The following is a 25,788-nucleotide window of genomic DNA, read 5'->3' as shown; positions in this document are numbered from 1 at the left end:
TGGGTTTTGCACGGGACAGAGCATGACAGACCTATTTGGGTTTTGCACGGGACAGAGCATGACAGACCTATTTGGGTTTTGCACGGGACAGAGCATGACAGACCTATTTGGGTTTTGCACGGGACAGAGCATGACAGACCTATTTGGGTTTTGCACGGGACAGAGCATGACAGACCTATTTGGGTTTTGTACGGGACAGAGCATGACAGACCTATTTGGGTTTTGCACGGGACAGAGCATGACAGACCTATTTGGGTTTTGCATGGGACAAGAGCATTACAGACCTATTTGGGTTTTGCACGGGACAGAGCATGACAGACCTATTTGGGTTTTGCACGGGACAAGAGCATTACAGACCTATTTGGGTTTTGCACGGGACAGAGCATGACAGACCTATTTGGGTTTTGCACGGGACAGAGCATGACAGACCTATTTGGGTTTTGCACGGGACAAGAGCATTACAGACCTATTTGGGTTTTGCACGGGATCACATCTAAAAAGCCTTGACAGATCTGTGGAGGTTTACACGGAAAAAGAAAGCATCTTTAAACTGTATGCCGTTTATGAGACAGAGCTTCCCGGAGCACACCTGTGTGTGTAACTGATAGACTTCTCTGATGTGTTATACATGTATTTAAATTCAGTTTGAACCGTGTGGTGGATTTGGGACATGAATTAATTTCTCTTCAAGTCCAAGAGGCACCATGCAGTTGCACTTGGTGATGAAATATGCGTGATGTGGAAATATTCGCTTAGTTTTCTTTCGATCTAACCTTAGTTCAGTGCTCCCACTGAAGAAAATCAAACATCCCTGAAAATTCTATAGGTGTGTGTGTGTGTATGTGTATGTGTGTGTGTGCATGCGTTGGGGGGGGGGGGGGTCCTGCAACATTTTGTGTGAGTGTGTGGTGGGTGGGGGGTTGTGGCCAACAACATTTGACATTTACATTCAAAATGGCGCGATCTGACCTAAATCTGAGATCTGACCTAAATCTGAGATCTGACCTAAATCTGAGAACCGTCATTGGTAGGTTTCTTATTTTTATATTTTATCGAAAATCGGCGAAAACGTGGGAGCCTGGCTTTAATTTTAAACGGTCAAGAACAGCCAATCAAGACATGTCTAAATCTAGCCTGAAAAAAAGTGTGATAAGTTCAATACAAATAGGCAGAAGGAATGCACTTCAGTAACATCACACACACAAGACCAAAGACATTCAAAGAAACATCTAGTTCAGTCTGAGGCAACTGTCAAATTAGTCGTTGCCTTTCACACAATTTTTTGCGAATATTCACAATTTTTAGTGAGCCAGAGGTCTAGAACCAGGCCTCAATCTCACTTCATAAAGGCACGTGCGGCCACTGGCTTGCAGTTGCTGAGGGTGCACAACAGAGAAAAGGGTATTGGTATACCTTTCTGCCGCTTCACCCATCACTGACTGAAAAAGAGCGCATGCCTAATATTCATCATTGTCACAAGGAGCAGGATTGTTGCTAGAATTTATTTCATTTGTCCACAAAAGTGTCTGCAATTTTCCGCGTAGTTTTAGGCAATCGTTGGTGCCACCTTCCTCTTCACTGTGAAAAATAGATCTGCCGAAAATGACGGCAAAGTTTGGGACGATTTGAAATGCGTTTCCACGTTTCATCGGCGCCAAACAACATCCTTGCATTTAGGGACACAAGCAAGCAAGCTTGAAAGGTTGAATGCCTGTGACCAATGAAACGCCATGTTGCAGTCCAGTTTCATTTTAAATGCTGTCCATGCAGTGTTCATTTGCAGCACACACATCAACCTCTGCGTAATATGCAACGTTTAGCCCTTTACTCGGAGGTGAACATAGTAGCTTTGCAGGAAAAGTAGGTCACTGAGCTGCGTGCGGTAGTGAGAAAGTTAAAAGCAAGAGGAGACAAAAAACAGTAGCAACTTCGTTGTCTGTTGAAGAAGAAAATGCATTTGGCAGCAGGAATAGGATTTAAAAAATACCTGAAGGTCACCTTGGTTATTATGTGAAGGTCACCGTAAAGGTCATCAAGCTATACAATTTCTACAGTTGTCATGGATACCTCATGTTGCTTGGCACTGTGGGGGTCACTTTGGGTGTCTGAAACACGCTGCTCTTGTTGCGAATGTTAGGCGCAGAGTTCCGATGTTGGTACATCACGTCATCATACCCAGACCCCCCTACCCACTGTGCTTTCTTCCTCGTAAACGCCGCTAAGTTCGGAGAACCCACATCAGTCACAGAAGGAAAACTACTCACACTTCCATTACTCAACAAAGAGTTTGTGGATTTCCTCGCCACCAGGCTCCCAGGAACACGATCTTCACCGACTCTGGAGATTCTAGACGCAGACTCTAACTTTGCACTGCCGCAACCCCTCGAAGCAGAGTCTCCTGCGGTTCTAGCGTTGGCGTTGGGTCTCGGGCTTGGTTCTACAAAGTCTAGAGAGGTGTAGGTGCTGGTGAAGTTGGGTTCCAAGCGTCGCTTGACAAAGCAGCTGGTGGTCATATGCATGTAGCTGGGCACTTTGAGCTTGAGAGGGTAGGCCCTGTCAGCGGGGGAGGAGGTCGCCGAGCTTTTGGACGCCGAGCTGGGAGTAGACTTTGTCCCATCCGAGCTGCTGGGGAGAAGGCCTGCAGGTTTAGAAGAGGCGCTCAACCTTTGGGAAGGCTTGAGGATCTTGGGCTTGGTCACCTCCCCAGTGCAGATTTCTATGGTAGAAACTATGCTGGTCCGTCCTTCAGACCTGGGCTCAATCCTGCTGCGGGGTGACAGCATGGACGTTGTTGTAGGCGTTCCTGCTGGTGTCGGAGGCGGCAGTTTCATCGACAACGAAAACGACGATGATGATGAAGGGGCAGCTGGCTGGTGCCAGAGTGGACTCTCCGCCTGGTAGCTGCCCGGGGCCTTGACCTTGGTCCAGTGGAGGGGCCTGGCCTCGTTGTACTTGGCGGGGATACAGTGGTGCCGGTGGGCGTCTTGTGTGCGGCGCAGCGCCAGGAATGCCTTGGTGGGCTTCACTGGGATGGAGGGAGGCTGAAACACACACACACACACACACACACACACACACACACACGCGCACGCACGCACGCACGCACGCACGCACACACACATACACACACAACCAATTTAGACGAGGAAGAGTGTGTTTGGTTTTAAAATACGGACACACATTTTTTGTTTTACCTTCGCGAAGCTTTGGTATCTCTGTATCTGTGACAATACGTTGAAAACCCACTTCTGGCATTTGATCAACGGAAGGCTTTGGTGTATGCAGGGTGTTTTTAATAATAGGAAAACAACACAAGGTGTGTGGCTGACTGGAGTTAATTACGAATCTTTGTTTAATATGCTAGCCGTATAATCCATCCGTCAAATCAGATAGAGCATAATGTATAGGGTAAACAGAACGTCTCATCCAAAACTTTTCTTCTCATCTCATCCCATTGAGGTTAATCAAAATACCTTGAGTAACAATTAAAACACAAATAAGGACTGCTTCGCTTAATACCATCAAAGTTGAACAGACTCAGTCGCAGTGAAAACGAATGCAGTGCAACACAATTTGTTGTTGCAGTCGACAAAGAAAAGGCAGTTGTTTTAGGAAAGAAATAAGCAAAGTGGATTGGTGGAGAACAGAGAGGATGAGATCAGGCATTATACAAGTTTAGTCAAAACTGAAAGTTAAAGCGATGTACGATCCTGAAAGAACAACATCCCCTCACCTGAAATCTCGGCTGCAGGGGCATCTGTTGTTGTTGGGCAAGGTAATGGTTTGGAGACGGTGACATGGTCTCATAGCCCTCATCATTGACCACAGTGTCCCTGTCCTCTGTCGTCCCTGTGCTGCTCTTGACCGTCCCCCTGCTGCGGTCAGTCAGCTCTTCCCAGGCCCCGCTACTGCTGCCCCCACCTCTCCCTGACTGGCGTCCAGGGGATGAGACTGAGTCCAGTTGGTCAGCTTCTGTGTCGATGGAGGGAGGCTTCCCCGAATCCCGCTGTCGGCTTCTCTTGCGTTCTGACGGAGAGTTGGGTTCTTCCAGGCCTCGAACTTCTTCACCGCCTTCTCCCGCCTGCTTCTTCTTTTTCTTCTTTCTCCTTCGCTTCTTCACAGACTGGCCGTCCTCGGCAAATCCTGACGACGAAGCCTCATCTCCCATCCTTACACCTCTCTCTCCTCCTCCCCCCTCTTCTCTTGTCACGTCCGATTCGTCACCCGAAGATCCCCCGTCGGAGCCAGAGGTTGAAACGGTGGTTGGAGGACGCCTGAAGCGTGGGACGCGTTCACGAGGCTTGACGCCCGGGAAGAGCCGTCCGTTGAAGACGTCGATGATCTCCACGATGTCCATGTAGTTCTTGTCGTACGCCATCTGGCGGCATGAATACTCGTAGAACTCCATGGACTTCCTCGACTTGCTGTGGCCTTGCAGGCTTCCTGGGTCCTGGAGAATAAACAGCACACAAATTGTAAATGTTTTCAAGAACAGGAACAAGTGACGGCACAGGCAAGAAGAACAGGAACAAGTGACGGCACAGGTAACAAGAACAGGAACAAGTGACGGCACAGGCAAGAAGAACAAGATAACAATGAAAATGTACTCTCAAAAATTTGTACTTTTATTGTTCGTGTTTTTGGAGAGTACGTTTTTCTTGTTTTCTTGTACAGTGGAACCCCCTTTTTAAGACCCCCCAATTTAAGACTCCCTCCTTTTTAAGACCTTGTTTTCTCAGACTTTCTGTTCATAACCTCTGTAAAATTACCCTTATTTTAAGACTCCCTCCTTTTTAAGACCTGATTTTCTCAGACTATTGGAGGTCTTAAAAGGGGGTTTCCACTGTAAATGTTTTGTTTTGTCAATAAATGAACATTCCATAAAGTATATTTTTAATTCTTAGCATACAGGTCGGTTTAAGTTTTATATTCTGTTGCCGTCTTTGACAGAACATTGGACATTTGGGTTACTTTAATTGATAATAAAATGTCCGTGTGTCTTTTACGAATGGATACGTTGGGAAGTATGTTGGTTTTGAAATTCCAATAAACTAACTGACGTCACCAAATCGTTTTCTAAACCAGTGTTAACTTTAACAGAACTCTACAACATGCCCACTAGACTTGTGTTCGTTTTGCCCCAATACAGCGGTTTTCAAATCCACATACGGCCCTAAAATAGAGATGGAACAGTTGTCAAAAGGTGGAAAAGCCTTTGGAAACAAATTGCGAGCCTTTTAACAATGCAGGCGAACTAAAATGGAAGCAACTTCGCTTTTGAGTGAGAACTGTCAAATGTTTAATCCAACAATAAGTCTGACTTAAAAATAAAATAAAATAAAATGTGGAATCCTCTTTCAACCAAGCTGAATCACTTCAAGGAAAACTTGGTGTTCATAATATTTTGGGTAACCAAATTGAATTATTCAACAGTAACTCTATGAGGGCCGACAAGACGGAATCAAACCTAGCTGATCTGGTAGGACCAGTCAGACGAGAAGACCATGCAAAGACCCAATCTCCCAGTGGGAACGATACAGTAATCCAAAGAACAAAGCTAATCGATTCTCCTCAGGGAGTTTTGGGTTGCAATGCTAACTCTTACTAAGGGTCAGCCTAATTGCGGTGAGCGCGGAAGGTAGGGGAGATACTGTGTACATGACCTTGGTCTGAGAATGAGGTGACTTTTTCTGGACAAAAGGTGAACGCCGGCTGAGGTTAATGCAAAGAGTGGTTATGAAATTTCCTAGAGTGACCTTCAGACGTTGTACTCTGCTAGCGAAACAACTCTCATTCCCTGAAGTGAGAAAAATAGTCCGAAACCAACATGTGGTGTCTCAGTGTGTACAGCCGAAAATCATTTTGTCATCTTATTTGTTAGTCCTAACCGTCCAGTTTTTTTTAATTGAGATTCGGGATAGCCTCCTACGAGAAAGCAAGCTGCTGTGAGGCATTTTATCATCATCATCATCATCATCATCATCATCATCATCATCATCATCATCATCATCATCATCATCATCATTATCATCATCATCATCTTCATCATCATCATCATCATCCCGCAGCCACGAAGGAGAAGAGAAGACTGACCAGGAGGGTGGCGCAGTAGTTGTGGTCCACCCCGTTGTCCAGAAGGAACTCGGCCATCTCCAGCTGACCAGCTCTCAGTGCCGTCATCACCAGGTTCTCCTCAAACTAAAAATCAAACATAATCCGCGTAATGAGTGACTGGAAAAGTAAGTGAGTTATTAGGTAAGTGGCCTGATGACTGAGTGGGTGAGAGAGTGAGTGGTTGTGTTGGCTAGTGAGAAAGTGTGATACGTGTTAGTGAGTGGGTGGGTAAATATGAAAGAAAGAAAGAGAGAGAGAGAGAGAGCGCTCGAAAACTTTATTACAGAAGGATAATAGCATTAGGGACATAGAGAGAGAGAGAGAGAGAGAGAGAGAGAGAGAGAGAGAGAGAGAGAGAGAGAGAGAGAGAGAGAGCGCTCGAAAACTTTATTACAGAAGGATAATAGCATTAGGTCCATATGTTTTTTCTTACAGAGAGAGAGAGAGAGAGAGAGAGAGAGAGAGAGAGAGAGAGAGAGAGAGAGAGAATGTGAATGACTCGAGTGAAATACTGACTAACTGACTGTATGAATCAATCAATCAGTTCATCCACATGTGAATGACTAAATACACAAGTTGTTGCACGAACGAGAAAATAAATGGATAAGGGGTCGAACACATCAATAAACCAATCCAAGAGTTATCGGTAAGGCATACCGTGATGGCATACATACATACACCATTTTGTGATGAGTGCATGAACGAATGAATTGATCATCTGTCAAGCTGAACAGGAAGATCAAATCAAATCAAATGTTATTTTACGAAGATTGTTAGTAAGATACCTATGCACTGGATCACTCATTCAGTTTTAGGCAACTTGCTGTATTTCGTGATTTTCCCACACATTCATTTCCCTCTGTTCGGAAAGTAAGAAAACATTCTGTACACTTCGTTAACATCGTGTATGGCGCAGTGAAGTCATAGGAGTCATTATGAATTTTCTTCTCTTATTCTTTTATAATTATTAATTAATGACCTATATGTGCTGATGACCAATTTAATTTCCTTTGTTGGATCAATAAAATGTTATGAGTTATGAGGAACTCTTTTCTTTGGGCAACGGGGGAAGGAAACAGGCGGGTAAAAGGTTCAGCCGATTAACTATGTCACAAGCATGATCAGATGAAAAAGCAAGGGGCGCTAACTGGGCGGCTGTGAGGTAATGCGAATTCAATACAGAGCTGTCCGGATGGAATACTATGTGGGTTAGGAGTGTGGGTGTTTTACAAACCTAGCTCAAAGAGAGAGAGAGAGAGAGAGAGAGAGAGAGAGAGAGAGAGATATCTCGTGAATTTGGCTGTCAGCCAGATGTGTAAAATGTACAGGATTGGAAACAAACCCTTTTTGCAAAAGCAGAACTTATGGGGTTAGGGGGAGTTAATTGTTGGTCGTGTCTATAACATACAGTGGATACTAATTCAAGAAAAAACTGATATCATGCAAAAGAGAATCTGTGTCGCTAAGTGCAGTCCAGTCTTGTCCTCGCTCATTCGAGACCCCAGTCCCGCCTCCCCGCACACACATACACGACAACCCCCAAACAACAAACAATCAACACACACACACACACACACACACACACACACACACACACACACACACACACACACACACACACACACACACACACACACACTCGTGAACTTACGTAGATCATGCGTATTTCGGCGTTGGGTTTCTCTAGCAAGTCTTCCAGAAGTTCAATGTCTCCTTCCCTGACCGCTTCCCACATGTCCTGCAATCATCAGTGGATGAAGTAAGCCCTACATGCGAGTCATGACATGTCCTGCAATCATCAGTGGATGAAGTAAGCCCTACATGCGAGTCATGACATGTCCTGCAATCATCAGTGGATGAAGTAAGCCCTACATGCGAGTCATGACATGTCCTGCAATCATCAGTGGATGAAGTAAGCCCCACATGCGAGTCATGACATGTCCTGCAATCATCAGTGGATGAAGTAAGCCCCACATGCGAGTCATGACATGTCCTGCAATCATCAGTGGATGAAGTAAGCCCTACATGCGAGTCATGACATGTCCTGCAATCATCAGTGGATGAAGTAAGCCCTACATGCGAGTCATGACATGTCCTGCAATCATCAGTGGATGAAGTAAGCCCTACATGCGAGTCATGACATGTCCTGCAATCATCAGTGGATGAAGTAAGCCCTACATGCGAGTCATGACATGTCCTGCAATCATCAGTGGATGAAGTAAGCCCTACATGCGAGTCATGACATGTCCTGCAATCATCAGTGGATGAAGTAAGCCCCACATGCGAGTCATGACATGTCCTGCAATCATCAGTGGATGAAGTAAGCCCTACATGCGAGTCATGACATGTCCTGCAATCATCAGTGGATGAAGTAAGCCCTACATGCGAGTCATGACATGTCCTGCAATCATCAGTGTATGAAGTAAGCCCTACATGCGAGTCATGACATGTCCTGCAATCATCAGTGGATGAAGTAAGCCCCACATGCGAGTCATGACATGTCCTGCAATCATCAGTGGCCGATGAAGTAAGCCCTACATGCGAGTCATGACATGTCCTGCAATCATCAGTGGATGAAGTAAGCCCCACATGCGAGTCATGACATGTCCTGCAATCATCAGTGGATGAAGTAAGCCCTACATGCGAGTCATGACATGTCCTGCAATCATCAGTGGATGAAGTAAGCCCTACATGCGAGTCATGACCGTCTACAGGTATACATACTATTTACAATAATACGACAAAACAATAATGCGACACAACAAGAGGCACAATAATGACGAAACACATCAATAACGAGTCGCAACACAGTAAGTATGATACGCAACAATAATGAGACGCAACACAGTAAGTATGATACGCAACAATAATGAGACACATCAATAACGAGTCGCAACACAGTAAGTATGATACGCAACAATAATGAGACGCATCAATAATGAGACGCAACACAGTAAGTATGATACGCAACAATAATGAGACGCATCAATAACGAGTGTCAACACAGTAAGTATGATACGCAACAATAATGAGACGCAACACAGTAAGTATGATACGCATCAATAACGAGTCGCAACACAGTAAGTATGATACGCAACAATAATGAGACGCATCAATAATGAGACGCAACACAGTAAGTATGATACGCAACAATAATGAGACGCATCAATAATGAGAGAGCAAACGTAAACAATCCGACAAACATAGAAACGAATCCTTGAAATACAGAAAATTATGAGAGAGAGAGAGAGGCAGAAACAATACCAGACAGAGAGAGACAGAGACAAAACCAGACAGAGAGAGACAGAGACAAAACCAGACAGAGAGAGACAGAGACAAAACCAGACAGAGAGAGACAGAGACAAAACCAGACAGAGAGAGGCAGACAGAGAGAGACAGAGACAAAACCAGACATAGAGAGACAGACAAAACCAGACAGAGAGAGACAGAGACAAAACCAGACAGAGAGAGACAGACAAAACCAGACAGAGAGAGACAGAGACAAAACCAGACAGAGAGAGACAGACAAAACCAGACAGAGACAGAGACAAAACCAGACATAGAGAGACAGAGACAAAACCAGACATTGAGAGACAGAGACAAAACCAGACATAGAGAGGCAGACAAAACCAGACAGAGAGAGACAGACAAAACCAGACAGAGAGAGGCAGACAAAACCAGACAGAGAGAGACAGAGACAAAAGCAGACAGAGAGAGACAGAGACAAAACCAGACAGAGAGAGGCAGACAAAACCAGACAGAGAGAGACAGAGACAAAACCAGACAGAGACAAAACCAGACAGAGAGAGACAGAGACAAAACCAGACAGAGAGAGACAGAGACAAAAGCAGACAGAGAGAGACAGAGACAAAAGCAGACATAGAGAGACAGAGACAAAACCAGACAGAGACAAAACCAGACAGAGACAAAACCAGACAGAGACAAAACCAGACAGAGAGAGGCAGAGACAAAACCAGACAGAGAGAGACAGAGACAAAACCAGACAGAGAGAGACAGAGACAAAACCAGACAGAGAGAGACAGAGACAAAACCAGACAGAGAGAGACAGAGACAAAACCAGACAGAGAGAGACAGAGACAAAACCAGACAGAGAGAGACAGAGACAAAACCAGACAGAGAGAGGCAGAGACAAAACCAGACAGAGAGAGACAGAGAAAACCAGACAGAGAGAGACAGAGACAAAACCAGACAGAGAGAGACAGAGACAAAACCAGACAGAGAGAGACAGACAAAACCAGACAGAGAGAGACAGACAAAACCAGACAGAGAGACAGAGACAAAACCAGACATAGAGAGACAGAGACAAAACCAGACAGAGAGAGACAGAGACAAAACCAGACAGAGAGAGACAGAGACAAAACCAGACAGAGAGAGACAGAGACAAAAGCAGACAGAGAGAGACAGAGACAAAACCAGACAGAGAGACAGAGACAAAAACAGACATAGAGAGACAGAGACAAAACCAGACATAGAGAGACAGAGACAAAACCAGACAGAGACAAAACCAGACAGAGAGAGACAGAGACAAAACCAGACAGAGAGAGACAGAGACAAAACCAGACATAGAGAGAGACAGAGACAAAACCAGACATAGAGAGAGACAAAACCAGACAGAGACAAAACCAGACATAGAGAGAGACAGAGACAAAACCAGACAGAGAGAGACAGAGACAAAACCAGACATAGAGAGACAGAGACAAAACCAGACAGAGAGAGACAGAGACAAAACCAGACAGAGAGAGACAGAGACAAAACCAGACAGAGAGAGACAGAGACAAAACCAGACAGAGACAAAACCAGACAGAGAGAGGCAGAGACAAACCCAGACAGAGAGAGACAGAGACAAAACCAGACAGAGACAAAACCAGACAGAGAGAGGCAGAGACAAAACCAGACAGAGAGAGACAGAGACAAAACCAGACAGAGACAAAAGCAGACAGAGAGAGGCAGAGACAAACCCAGACAGAGAGAGACAGAGACAAAACCAGACAGAGAGAGACAGAGACAAAAGCAGACAGAGAGAGACAGAGACAAAAGCAGACAGAGAGAGGCAGAGACAAAACCAGACAGAGAGAGACAGAGACAAAACCAGACAGAGACAAAACCAGACAGAGAGAGGCAGAGACAAAACCAGACAGAGAGAGACAGAGACAAAACCAGACAGAGACAAAACCAGACAGAGAGAGGCAGAGACAAACCCAGAGAGAGAGAGACAGAGACAAAACCAGACAGAGAGAGACAGAGACAAAAGCAGACAGAGAGAGATAGACAAAACCAGACAGAGAGAGACAGAGACAAAACCAGACATAGAGAGAGACAGAGACAAAACCAGACATAGAGAGACAGAGACAAAACCAGACAGAGAGAGGCAGATACAAAACCAGACAGAGAGAGACAGAGACAAAACCAGACAGAGAGAGACAGAGACAAAACCAGACAGAGAGAGGCAGAGACAAAACCAGACAGAGAGAGACAGAGACAAAACCAGACAGAGAGAGGCAGAGACAAAACCAGACAGAGAGAGACAGAGACAAAACCAGACAGAGAGAGACAGAGACAAAAGCAGACAGAGATAGGCAGAGACAAAACCAGACAGAGAGAGACAGAGACAAAACCAGACAGAGATAGGCAGAGACAAAACCAGACAGAGAGAGACAGAGACAAAACCAGACAGAGAGAGACAGAGACAAAACCAGACAGAGAGAGACAGAGACAAAACCAGACAGAGAGAGACAGAGACAAAACCAGACAGAGAGAGACAGAGACAAAACCAGACAGAGAGAGGCAGAGACAAAACCAGACAGAGAGAGACAGAGACAAAACCAGACATAGAGAGACAGAGACAAAACCAGACATAGAGAGACAGACAAAACCAGACAGAGAGAGACAGAGACAAAACCAGACAGAGAGAGACAGAGACAAAAGCAGACAGAGAGAGATAGACAAAACCAGACAGAGAGAGACAGAGACAAAACCAGACAGAGAGAGGCAGAGACAAAACCAGACAGAGAGAGACAGAGACAAAACCAGACAGAGAGAGGCAGAGACAAAACCAGACAGAGACAAAACCAGACAGAGACAAAACCAGACAGAGAGAGACAGAGACAAAACCAGACAGAGACAAAACCAGACAGAGAGAGGCAGAGACAAAACCAGACAGAGACAAAACCAGACAGAGAGAGGCAGAGACAAAACCAGACAGAGACAAAACCAGACAGAGAGAGGCAGAGACAAACCCAGACAGAGACAAAACCAGACAGAGAGAGACAGAGACAAAACCAGACAGAGAGAGACAGAGACAAAACCAGACAGAGAGAGGCAGAGACAAAACCAGACAGAGACAAAACCAGACAGAGAGAGACAGAGACAAAACCAGACAGAGACAAAACCAGACAGAGAGAGACAGAGACAAAACCAGACAGAGAGAGACAGAGACAAAAGCAGACATAGAGAGACAGAGACAAAACCAGACAGAGAGAGACAGAGACAAAACCAGACAGAGAGAGGCAGAGACAAAACCAGACAGAGAGAGACAGAGACAAAACCAGACAGAGAGAGACAGAGACAAAACCAGACAGAGAGAGGCAGAGACAAAACCAGACAGAGAGAGACAGAGACAAAACCAGACAGAGAGAGACAGAGACAAAACCAGACAGAGAGAGACAGAGACAAAACCAGACAGAGAGAGACAGAGACAAAACCAGACATAGAGAGACAGAGACAAAACCAGACATAGAGAGACAGAGACAAAACCAGACAGAGAGAGACAGACAAAACCAGACAGAGAGAGACAGAGACAAAACCAGACAGAGAGAGACAGAGACAAAACCAGACAGAGAGAGACAGAGACAAAACCAGACATAGAGAGACAGAGACAAAACCAGACAGAGAGACAGAGACAAAACCAGACAGAGAGAGACAGAGACAAAACCAGACAGAGAGAGACAGAGACAAAACCAGACATAGAGAGACAGAGACAAAACCAGACAGAGAGAGACAGAGACAAAAGCAGACAGAGAGAGACAGAAACAAAACCAGACAGAGAGACAGAGACAAAACCAGACATAGAGAGACAGAGACAAAACCAGACAGAGAGAGACAGAGACAAAACCAGACAGAGACAAAACCAGACATAGAGAGACAGAGACAAAACCAGACAGAGAGAGACAGAGACAAAACCAGAGAGAGACAGAGACAAAACCAGACAGAGACAAAACCAGACAGAGAGAGACAGACAAAACCAGACAGAGAGAGACAGAGACAAAACCAGACAGAGAGAGACAGAGACAAAACCAGACAGAGAGAGGCAGAGACAAAACCAGACAGAGAGAGACAGAGACAAAACCAGACAGAGAGAGACAGAGACAAAACCAGACAGAGACAAAACCAGACAGAGAGAGGCAGAGACAAACCCAGACAGAGAGAGACAGAGACAAAACCAGACAGAGACAAAACCAGACAGAGAGAGGCAGAGACAAAACCAGACAGAGAGAGACAGAGACAAAACCAGACAGAGACAAAAGCAGACAGAGAGAGGCAGAGACAAACCCAGACAGAGAGAGACAGAGACAAAACCAGACAGAGAGAGACAGAGACAAAAGCAGACAGAGAGAGACAGAGACAAAAGCAGACAGAGAGAGGCAGAGACAAAACCAGACAGAGAGAGACAGAGACAAAACCAGACAGAGACAAAACCAGACAGAGAGAGGCAGAGACAAAACCAGACAGAGAGAGACAGAGACAAAACCAGACAGAGACAAAACCAGACAGAGAGACAGAGACACAACCAGACAGAGAGAGACAGAGACAAAACCAGACAGAGAGAGAGACAGAGACAAAACCAGACATAGAGAGACAGAGACAAAACCAGACATAGAGAGAGACAGAGACAAAACCAGACAGAGAGAGACAGAGACAAAACCAGACATAGAGAGACAGAGACAAAACCAGACAGAGAGAGACAGAGACAAAACCAGACATAGAGAGAGACAGAGACAAAACCAGACAGAGAGAGACAGAGACAAAACCAGACATAGAGAGGCAGAGACAAAACCAGACAGAGAGAGACAGAGACAAAACCAGACAGAGAGAGACAGAGACAAAACCAGACAGAGAGAGGCAGAGACAAAACCAGACAGAGAGAGACAGAGACAAAACCAGACAGAGAGAGACAGAGACAAAAGCAGACAGAGATAGGCAGAGACAAACCAGACAGAGAGAGACAGAGACAAAACCAGACAGAGATAGGCAGAGACAAAACCAGACATAGAGAGACAGAGACAAAACCAGACATTGAGAGACAGAGACAAAACCAGACATAGAGAGAGACAGAGACAAAACCAGACAGAGAGAGACAGAGACAAAACCAGACAGAGAGAGACAGAGACAAAACCAGACAGAGAGACAGAGACACAACCAGACAGAGAGAGACAGAGACAAAACCAGACAGAGAGAGAGACAGACAAAACCAGACAGAGAGAGACAGACAAAACCAGACAGAGAGAGACAGAGACAAAACCAGACAGAGAGAGACAGAGACAAAAGCAGACATAGAGAGACAGAGACAAAACCAGACAGAGAGAGACAGAGACAAAAGCAGACAGAGAGAGATAGACAAAACCAGACAGAGAGAGACAGAGACAAAACCAGACAGAGAGAGACAGAGACAAAACCAGACAGAGACAAAACCAGACAGAGACAAAACCAGACAGAGAGAGACAGAGACAAAAGCAGACAGAGACAAAACCAGACAGAGAGAGACAGAGACAAAACCAGACAGAGACAAAACCAGACAGAGAGAGGCAGAGACAAAACCAGACAGAGACAAAACCAGACAGAGAGAGGCAGAGACAAACCCAGACAGAGACAAAACCAGACAGAGAGAGACAGAGACAAAACCAGACAGAGAGAGACAGAGACAAAACCAGACATAGAGAGACAGAGACAAAACCAGACAGAGACAAAACCAGACAGAGAGAGACAGAGACAAAACCAGACAGAGACAAAACCAGACAGAGAGAGACAGAGACAAAACCAGACAGAGAGAGACAGAGACAAAAGCAGACATAGAGAGACAGAGACAAAACCAGACAGAGAGAGACAGAGACAAAACCAGACAGAGAGAGGCAGAGACAAAACCAGACAGAGAGAGACAGAGACAAAACCAGACAGAGAGAGACAGACAAAACCAGACAGAGAGAGACAGAGACAAAACCAGACAGAGAGAGACAGAGACAAAAGCAGACATAGAGAGACAGAGACAAAACCAGACAGAGAGAGACAGAGACAAAAGCAGACAGAGAGAGACAGAGACAAAAGCAGACAGAGAGAGACAGAGACAAAACCAGACAGAGAGAGGCAGAGACAAAACCAGACAGAGAGAGGCAGAGACAAAACCAGACAGAGAGAGACAGAGACAAAACCAGACAGAGACAGAGACAAAACCAGACAGAGAGAGACAGAGACAAAACCAGACAGAGAGAGACAGAGAGAAGACAGAGACAGAGAGAGACAGAGACAAAACCAGACAGAGAGAGACAGAGACAAAACCAGACAGAGACAAAACCAGACAGAGAGAGACAGAGACAAAACCAGACAGAGAGAGACAGAGACAAAACCAGACAGAGAGAGACAGACAAAACCAGACAGAGAGAGACAGAGACAAAACCAGACAGAGAGAGACATACACAGGGACGGTGATTTGAAAGATCAATCCCACACTCTTACTCTTCTCTCTTCAAGCGTCATTTCTGAAATATCTTCCTCCTCGTCCTCTTCCTCCTCCCCTTCCCCACTGTTGGGTGTCATCGTGGACTGTCCCTCTCCCTCCTTCATGGTGTCCTCCCCACTGTTGGGTGTCATCGTGGCCTGTCCCTCTCCCTCCTTCATGGTGTCCGCCGTGCTGAGTGTTGTGTCATTTCTGGTAACGTCCATGCTGTCCTCCCCACTGTTGGGTGTCATCGTGGCCTGTCCCTCTCCGTCCTTCGTGGTATCCGCCGTGCTGAGTGTTGTGTCATCTCTGGTAACGTCCATGCTGTCCTCCCCACTGTTGGGTGTCATCGTGGCCTGTCCCTCTCCCTCCTTCATGGTGTCCGTCGTGCTCAGTGTTGTGTCATCTCTGCTAATCGCTGACTGCTCTTTATCTTTGTTTGATGCTTCCTCCTGAAAATCATTGGTAAACAGTTAAACATTGTAGTTATCTCTCTACCATGGACAAACTGAGGATAAAAGAATAGAGAAAAATAAATGAAAATAAATGAAAACAAGTGACAATTAAATACATCACGTCTTAAAAACCTTTTCACGTCGAAGCGCAAGCGTAACACTTTAGTGTAGTTTGCCTTTTTATATTTAGTCAAGTTTTGACTAAATATTTTAACGTAGAGGGGGCAATCGAGACGAGGGTCGTGGTGTATGTGTGTGTGTCTGTCTGTCTGTCTGTCTGTCTGTCTGTCTGTGTGTCTGTGTAGAGCGATTCAGACTAAACTACTGGACCGATCTTTATGAAATTTGACATGAGAGTTCCTGGGTATGAAATCCCCATACGTTTTTTTCATTTTTTTGATAAATGTCTTTGATGACGTCATATCCGGCTTTTCGTGAAAGTTGAGGCGGCACTGTCACGCCCTCATTTTTCAACCAAATTGGTTGAAATTTTGGTCAAGTAATCTTCGACGAAGCCCGGACTTCTGTATTGCATTTCAGCTTGGTGGCTTAAAAATTAATTAATGACTTTGGTCATTAAAAATCTGAAAATTGTAAAAAAAAATAAAAATTTATAAAACGATCCAAATTTACGTTTATCTTATTCTCCATCATTTGCTGATTCCAAAAACATATAAATATGTTGTATTCGGATTAAAAACAAGCTCTGAAAATTAAATATATAAAAATTATTATCAAAATTAAATTGTCCAAATCAATTTAAAAACACTTTCATCTTATTCCTTGTCGGTTCCTGATTCCAAAAACATATAGATATGATATGTTTGGATTAAAAACACGCTCAGAAAGTTAAAACAAAGAGAGGTACAGAAAAGCGTGCTATCCTTCTTAGCGCAACTACTACCCCGCTCTTCTTGTCAATTTCACTGCCTTTGCCATGAGCGGTGGACTGACGATGCTACGAGTATACGGTCTTGCTGAAAAATGGCAGCTACTTGACTAAATATTGTATTTTCGCCTTACGCGACTTGTATTACTTATGATTATGGAAAACAGAGACTCGGATTAACGCACAATCGGTCTCACATTCTACCAGGGAGAACATTTGACGCTTTATATATAACGTACGAGAAAGAAGAAAAAGAAAGAGTCTTAAAATATGTATAGGCCCTATGTGATTACTTTACATTGTTGTACACATCACTAGGAAGAGAAACTGTGAACATTAGTTAAATGTCAAGAAAGGATCTGAATAAATATAATATTCTACGCAAATTGTGTACACTGTGCTAAGGAAATAACGAACATGAACATCGAACGCAGAAGAAATAATACCATCCTACCAATAATACAAAAGTAGTAATGTAATTACTTCAGTTAACAGGGGCACGTACACAAACATACACACTTAAGAAACCAATGCAAGAACCCAAACCCGCAGATACAGACACATAGGCCACTTACACACAAACCACACACAAAAATAAGACAGGAAAGTTCACCAACTTATACACCTCATAGACAGCACTAAATCATGCATCTTCACTCACACCTCAAATCCACTCTCAAAAGAATTTTGAAGCCAAGTTCCGAACTTTGTGGATATATCGGTACAGGAAACCCCTTTCGTCTCTTGTTGGAATTTCAACCGCGTGTTTCTGTCGTCAATATATCAATACCGCTATCAGTTCTTCAAGCCAGGGTTCCCATTATATTGACCATAGAAGATACCACCCCTTTCAGGTTGGTCACATTGGGTACAATGCTACAAATCACAGGCGACTCAAAGCTGGCAGTTACAAGTTGATTTTTTCAATTGGCAAACCGTTCGCACCATACTTCTGTTGCCCTTATCGGTGCTCCTGGCTAAACGTATGCGTAAAACAAACGTGTATCGGGCACTCTCAAAAAAGAAATTCCCCAGAAATAAAGTGTTTTAGAATAGCACTATCTCCAGGAACGAACAAGAAGACGGAAGAAACGAAGGGAGAAAAAGTGGAAGAGAAAAACAGAGAGAAAGAAAAGAAGCAAACGAGCAACAAAAAGTAACGTTGTAAAATTTAGTGTCTGATCATCATTTCTTTAACGTAAAAGCATGACAAAAGTGTATATATGTGTGTGTGTGTGTGTGTGTGTGTGTGTGTGTGTGTGTGTGTGTGTGTGTGTGTGTGTGTGCTCGCGCTCAAGAGTGTGGTTTCCACAGAGAATTAGTGTGTGTTACTGTACATGCATATATATACAATCACAATAACCTGACCTCTACCGCAAGTCATAAAAGCTTTTCTGAGTCGGAAGGTCGGAAACGGAGAAGCACGTGTAACTGTAGAATTGATTATATTGATTACGCTTGTAGTTACTTGGATTTACTACCGGGGGTGATTTTTTGATAAGATCAGTCAGTCATTTCGTTGCACCTGCTGTTTATTTTACAATGGTCACACACTTAGTAGTTGGTTCATTTTGAGTGTATATCAAGGAATGGGATTTCTGAACACCCTACCTTTCTACATGATTTGTAGAAACCACGAGAGCCAACCTCGACCATTTCATTTAAAAAGAAATATTTTCCACCAATCCGCTGTTTTAATGCAAGCTAAAATCACGAAATCTACCTTTGCTTTCAAACAGACTAATTCTGGACTGAAAAAGAAAGAAAGAAAGAAAGAAAGGAATAAAGAAAGAGCAAGAAAGAAAAAAAGAACGAACGAAAGAACGAACGAAAGAGAGAAAGCAAGAAAGGAATAAAGAAAGAGCAAGAACGAACGAAAGAGAGAAAGCAAGAAAGAAGGCTAGAAAGAAAGAAACAAATAAAGAAAAGAAAAAAAGCAACAAAAAGAGCAAGAAAAAATATATAAAGAAAACTAAACAAACAGGGACACTATGCGCTTGTACTTGTAGAACTTACTAACTTACACGCACTATTTTATTTCCTGATGACTCTGGCTGCAAAAAAGATAGAGGGCTGCAGAAACTACAAAGCTGTGTGTGTGTGTGTGTGTGTGTGCAGTGTGTGTGTGTGTGTATGTGCGTGCGTGCGTGTGCGTGCGTGCGTGTGCGTGCGTTCGTGTGTGTGAGTGTGTGTGTGCGTACGTGCATGCTCGTGTGATTTCTGTGCGAGTATGTGTTCGTGCGCGTGCCAGTGTCATCGTGTGTCAGTGCACGCATGCGTTTAAAAAAAAAAGTCCATAAAAAAAGACCAGACATAACTTTCTTCAATGCACATGTACGCCGAAGGCTTTCTACAGTATTCACCCCTATGGGCTCAGGGGCCCAAAACTCAATAAGCGTCAATCTATTTAGACCTCTAGCTGAAAGCCCGGGTGGAGAAAGGTTGACAAATATTGTTTGCTTTGGCTTCCTATTGATTCGCTAGGCTTACATGGATTGGTTCCAAGCCAGGCACCACTGTGCTTCTTCACCCGGGGTAGTTTTGTACGGGTGCGGGTGCCAGAAACGGGGTGGCGAGGGAGCTGGTTGTTTGTTGGAGAGGGGGTTGGTTGTTTGTTGAAGAGGGGGTTGGTTGTTTGTTGGAGAGGGGGTGGGTTTATGGGTGTGATGGGGTTGGTGGTGGTGTGAGATCAACTTCTGAATTTTCTCTTGTGTGTGTGCGTGTGGTGTGCATGTGTGTGTGTGTGGTGTGTGTGTGTGTGTGGTGTGTGTGTGTGTGTGTGTGTGTGTGTGTGTGTGTGTGTGTGTGTGTTAGTGCTTGTGCGAAAACAAATATAGAATAGAAGCCACGTTGTTTACATGTACTGCCAGGGTTTGACTAACGTATTATGCGGGATCAGGTAATGATTTGCAGTTGGCTTTTGTGTTCCTGTAGCTAAAGCAATTAACATGTGTGAGTGCGAGAGAGAGAGAGAGAGAGAGAGAGAGAGAGAGAGAGAGAGAGAGAGAGAGAGAGAGAGAGAGAGAGAGAGAGAGAGAGAGAGAGAGAGAGAGAGAGAGAGAGCGAGAGCGGAGCGCATGCAACAGACTATACCCAAACAAGACTAATGCATTCAGATGGACTAGCGCATGCTTTGTCGAACTCGGCGAGATCTCCTGTGACCCTCCCAACCAGAAATCAATTACGAGGAAGGCCGCAGGGGTGACAGTAGGGGAAGGGGGGGGGGGGGGGGTGGGGGGGCAACGCCGTGCTGTGGGACCAGCCCTCATAAAACATTCTTTAAGTACAATTCCTAGGCGAAGTTCTTGTTGCTTACATTGTCTCATTATTATGTATATATACATAATATATATGTCTGTCTACCCACTACAAAGCCCATTTGGTCGACGTACATGTGACTGTTTCGTTTCGCCAGGAACTAAACGTTCCATAAACGATTTTTTCTCTGAAAACTAATTTTGTTAAGGTTAACGGGGAGAGAAAATGCAGAACAACAACAATACAATACAATACGTAGAGGTTACATGCCGAGTCTCAGTGATTATTAAAAATAATGGTCGAAGTTGGCGGATCATGAAAAATGCGAGCTTCAGCGAGCTTTTTCATGACCGCGAACTGAGACCATTATTTTTAATAATCACTGAGACGAGGTGTGTAACCTCTTTATTCCTCCTTTCTTCAGTTATTCAAAGAAAACAGGAGTTTTTGTGCGAAAGTTTGATCGAATCCGAATCACTCAACCAGTCAACCTGCGCAGGCGATCGATTAATGCGCGGTTGTATAGTTCCGTGCAAATCATTCCATTCTGTTAACACTTCTTGTCAGTTTCCCTGTTTTAGACTAAAATCAAGTACACAGATATGCTGTTATTCTGCTGTGGCGGTAAAGGAAGATATTGTGTGTTCTGTTTATGTTTTAGTATCGCATAGGATCATGTTCTTTCGTCAAATGGGACTAGCAGACGAACTTTTGCACCCGTGTTCCAACGTTAAGTACTGTATGAAGTTCAGTTTTCTGGGGAAAATAGTGTATGAAACCGCTTTATGTTGTTTAAATTGATGAGATGTGTGCATTTGGTTGCGTGTGATCTGTTTATAAAATGAAATATTGTTGAAAACTGACCGTCGGATTGTAGTCAGTGTTGTCGAAGAAACTGCGTTAAAAGAAGGGGAACTACTCTTGTCGGTTAGAGTATGAGTTACTTGCCTTGGGAATTTGCTTGTGATGAACGATGTGTGCACGGCAGATCTAGATTCAGAAAACAACCTAACTCATGGATTTTATATGCAGATTCATGTGTTCAGGCCTGTAGTTGTTAATTTAAATGCGGTATGTTTGTATTGTTTGCTCCAGAGATGTATATTTCGTACGTATAGAGCGTTCGGAACTTTTCAGTCGCAAAAGTAGTACCAAAACAGAACAGCTTCTCAACCCATTGCACTATCGAGGATTTAGGCTGTTGCTGGCTCGTTATTTGTTTGGTTGCTGGGTCATTATCGAAAAATAACTAGCTCTACAAGTTTACAGAGGTAAAGAAGCAGAGGGGGGAATAAAATACAATACAATACAATACAATACAATAACTTTATTAATCTCTAAAAGAGAAATTGCATTGCTGAGCGTTTGTGTCCGTAATAATAACATACATAAAACATTCAAAATAAACATTTGTTCTTTGTCCTGAGAAAATACAGCACATTGGTTATCACTAAGAATAAAAAATAACACCCAAACACCAAAATGAAATAAATATTTCGGAGTAAAAACTCCTTCTTCAGTAATGGAATCAAAACAAACGATGACGTAAAAACAGAAAGGAAATTACGTAAGAATACCAATGACGTCATTCTAAAAATAGATAAAACACGTGCAAATTTGCTATTGTTCTCTCTCTCTCTCTCTCTCTCTCTCTCTCTCTCTCTCTCTCTCTCTCTCTCTCTCTCTCTCTCTCTCAAGTAAGCAGTAAAGGTAAAACTTCATATGTTTGCAAGCACATACACTTGAGCACACTCACTCCCACACGCACACACACACATACTTCCAGGTGTTGAATGCGATCCATTTTACATTGGTTATCACATAAGAAAGTATATTAAAAATAAATTAACATGCATTCACCATCAACAATGCACAAAAGAAAGAACAAACATATGTTTTAATAAACAGAAGAAATAAATAAAACGAACGGTGAAATAAGGTGGGTTGGGGGGGGGGGGGTCTCTGGGGGGGGGGGGGGGGACAGACAGACGCACAGAAAGATAGACAGACAGTTAGAGAGGCAGGCAGACGAAAAAAAAGAAGAAGAGGAGGAAGAAAAAGATATACGTGCGGGTATCCTCGCTACAACACTGCTACCTGGGAATTCAGGGTACTGTTCAATAAACTTGCACAAAGCCGTATTTTATCTCTTTTCCCCCGAGACCGTAAACTGACGTCAGTTATATTGTATCTGTAATGGTCCAATAGCAAAAGACCGAAGAGACGCCCCAGGTAGCCGGATTTAAAACACAATGCTTATCTACTACCGAACTGGTGGTAATGTATTCAATTTTGTAATTGCGGCAAACTTGAGTGCACTGATAGATCCGTCAAGAGAAAAGCTGAACGAGCAACTGAAAAGGATAATAGTAAGCTCAACACCCGTTTGCAAACTACTTCAGGTTATTTTTGAATGCTAATTATTTTATGGTACACGACAAATCCGTGGATTAAAGCTTGAATAAAGGCTGCAGGCTATTATATGCTTGCCATTTTATGACCGAATCGGGGAAGCATTTGGTAATTCTTAGAAGAGAGAGAGAGAGAGAGAGAGAGAGAGAGAGAGAGAGAGAGAGAGAGATGATGATAATTAGTTTTAACGTCCTCTTAGAACCAATTGGCCTATCTTCGGACAGGTAGAGTTGATATGCTTTATGGGGGGGACAGGACACTGGACAGACATGCAAACAGAGAACACATATGATCGTGTTATAGATCTGGAAGTCTGTTGTTGCGATATTTCAAAATGGGGATGGAAGTAAAGATTTTGTTGGGGTTGTTGCCATAGTGTACGCGAAATATAGTTGGAGTGAAGCGGTTTTGTAGGCTTATTTGCTTTTTATTTATGTAAAATATTTTTCAGACTTTTGGATAATGCCAAAATAATGTAATAAAGAATTGGCTGAATAAGTAAATAAATACGTAACTAGAAACATTAAAAAAAAAAAATTAAAAAAATTAAAAATAAATAAATAAATAAATTATTAGTCAAAAATGAATAAGAATATTAAATATAACTTGCTAAAATAATATATCAGAATGGGGAACTTAAGTTCAGGTAGGAGGGCGGGAGAGGGAGAGAGAGAGAGAGAGAGAGAGAGAGAGAGAGAGAGAGAGAGAGAGAGAGAGAGAGAGAGAGAGAGAGAGAGAGAGAGAGAGAGAGAGAGAGAGAGAGAGAGAGAGAGAGAGAGCAAGGTCTCACGTAGCCATGAACGCACGCACACAATTAGAAACATGTATGTAGACACTTGTACAGGTATTAACACTTGAGAGACAGACAGACAAACTAGCATTAAAACAAACACGAATAAAAGAAAGGAAGAGGACAAGAAAGATAGAAAGAAATGGAAATACTCACACACGCTCACAGCAAAATTAAGCAATGCCAAACACAAACAAAGGAAAGAAGAATGAACCACACACACAGACACAGACACAGCACAACCGACAAGTCAACCACCACCACCGCTACTGCCACCACCACCACCACCACCAACAACAACAAAATAATATCCACTCACCTCTCGGTCATCAGTCAAGGCATCCAGCTGCGGACGCTCCACCTTGAAGTCCACGTTGGCGTTCTCATCCAGAACTCCATCCTTGCCCAGAGTCGCCTCACCAGCTCCCCCATCTGGAGCCACAGCATTCGCAGCTTCACATCCACCACTGTTAGAAGAAGCACTCTTTCCTTCCCCCACTGGTTGCAATCCCGCAGAAGCGTCTGAATTTTCTGAAGGTTCTGTCGGAACTCCCATCTTGAAAGGCTGGCTGGGACTTCCTAAAAGCTAATCCATCAGCGAATCGATGAGAGAATGCTGAAGTCTGCACTGATAAGGTCTTTTGAATGGGCGGAGGTTTATAGTTCTTAATGCTTAATCCATTTGTCGATCAGCGATGGCAGAGGTAAACCCCAAGCCAGCGCAGATAAGGGTCAATTTAAAACCGCTGTGTATACGTATACTATGCAGTTTTGGCCAGGCCAGCTCGCTTTGAACTCGCTACACAGTGTACAAATTTCAAAGACAGTTTAGTTCAGTAACTTCTTGACAGTGTCTGCCCTGGGACCTAACCTTCGCTCCAAAAGACTTAGCTAAATGCTTCCTATCAACTTACATTAGCTCATCACTTTTGTGTATATACATTTTCGCCTTTTAATTCTTTCGTTCTGATTTTGTTTCTGCATAAAGTATGAGTATTGAGCAAGGCATATCAACTTAACCAATTTCGTCTTTTCGATTTTTTGGGATTTGTTTTGTTTTGCTATTCGACAGTTCTGAACACAGTACTTCATTCAGCCTTGCACTCCCAGGGAAGGTTTTGCTCCGAAGTCTCGCAACAAAACGTCGGTCGAGTCACATAAGCTTTTCACTGTGTGGTAGTACCGATCCGTTGTCGTAATTCATGAACCACCGAGAGCTCATATCTGTCGCCCATTCACGCGGTACTATGCGTTTTTCATTCCCCTGAACTTTGAAGTGTGGGACCGCGACCTCACTTTCTTGGCATTTAAAACCCTTTCTCTGAAGACAATTCCTTTCTTGGCAGATAGCCAGTTATGTCAGCTTGTCGCATAAACAATGTCAAAGTACATTTAATGCTTACTTTGGAGTTTGTAGGTCTACAGATTGACTGCCAGAGCACTGCTGACTGTGCATACGAATGATCTTTATTAGTCTTTGTCGTAAAAGTATTCCTGGGACTGTGACGAACTCAATGCTAGCTCGCACCTGTCTTTTAAACGTTCTGTGAACAGGTTTTACTACCATCAACAAGTTCTGCTTATAGACCGTATGTTTCTATTAGTTTATAACAGGGCAAACTGAAACAGAACTATTCTCCCTTCTCTTTTTCAAAATACATATATATACAGTAGAAATGCACCACTTATATTACTTTTTGTCAAAGTGGCACAAGAATTTCGCAACACACGTTAACAAGTGCCACAACAATATAATCTGCCTATTTTATCGGTAGAATTGTTCTCACTACACTTTTCTAAACTGCCGTTGAGATGTTCTCCCTTCACATAGAGCACAGCCGTTGAAATGTTCTGCTTACACGTTCCTGCGTTGAAGTTGAACACATACTGCCATTCCAAAGAGCTAAACGACTTGAATCACATCAGCTCTAAAAGTGGCGATCCCGTCACATAAAAGTTAAGTTCTCTTTAGCAATACATCCAGGGATATGTCGATTTAAACGGCTATAAATTCAGTTCTGTTCTGTAGTAAATCCAAGGAATTGTCGTCGATGAATTCCAAACAGGGATCAATTCGAACACCCTTTTAAAACCGTGTCCCGTTGAGGCCACACACAAACACGCACATACACTCGTGTAT

General features: G+C 43.7%; 1 protein-coding gene across 1 annotated transcript; it reads right to left on the bottom strand.

Annotated features, from left to right (window-relative positions):
* Positions 1-901: 901 nt before the first annotated feature.
* On the bottom strand, positions 902-25,788 carry LOC138965466 (otolith matrix protein OMM-64-like). Its single transcript, XM_070337628.1, has 6 exons — positions 23,968-25,788; positions 15,862-16,296; positions 7,766-7,852; positions 6,094-6,198; positions 3,734-4,450; positions 902-3,041 (listed from the first exon to the last, which is right to left on the bottom strand). Exons 1-6 carry the CDS (start codon positions 24,202-24,204, stop codon positions 2,058-2,060), a joined length of 2,565 nt encoding a protein of 854 aa, XP_070193729.1. The 5' UTR covers positions 24,205-25,788; the 3' UTR covers positions 902-2,057.

The sequence above is a fragment of the Littorina saxatilis genome, linkage group LG4 (assembly GCF_037325665.1).
Source record: "Littorina saxatilis isolate snail1 linkage group LG4, US_GU_Lsax_2.0, whole genome shotgun sequence".
NCBI classification, from domain to species: Eukaryota; Metazoa; Mollusca; class Gastropoda; order Littorinimorpha; family Littorinidae; genus Littorina; species Littorina saxatilis.
The sequence above is the reverse complement of the archived record's forward strand: the minus strand, read 5'-3'. Positions and strand labels throughout refer to the sequence as shown.

Bases quoted from the DNA above. Each gene is read 5' to 3' on its own strand.
- LOC138965466 (XM_070337628.1), bottom strand. From the start codon at position 24,204: ATGGGAGTTCCGACAGAACCTTCAGAAAATTCAGACGCTTCTGCGGGA. The intron at 16,297-23,967 runs GTGAGTGGATAT...AATGATTTTCAG, and splicing joins CCTTGACTGATGACCGAGAG to GAGGAAGCATCAAACAAAGA. The intron at 6,199-7,765 runs GTAAGTTCACGA...TTTGATTTTTAG, and splicing joins CCGAAATACGCATGATCTAC to TTTGAGGAGAACCTGGTGAT.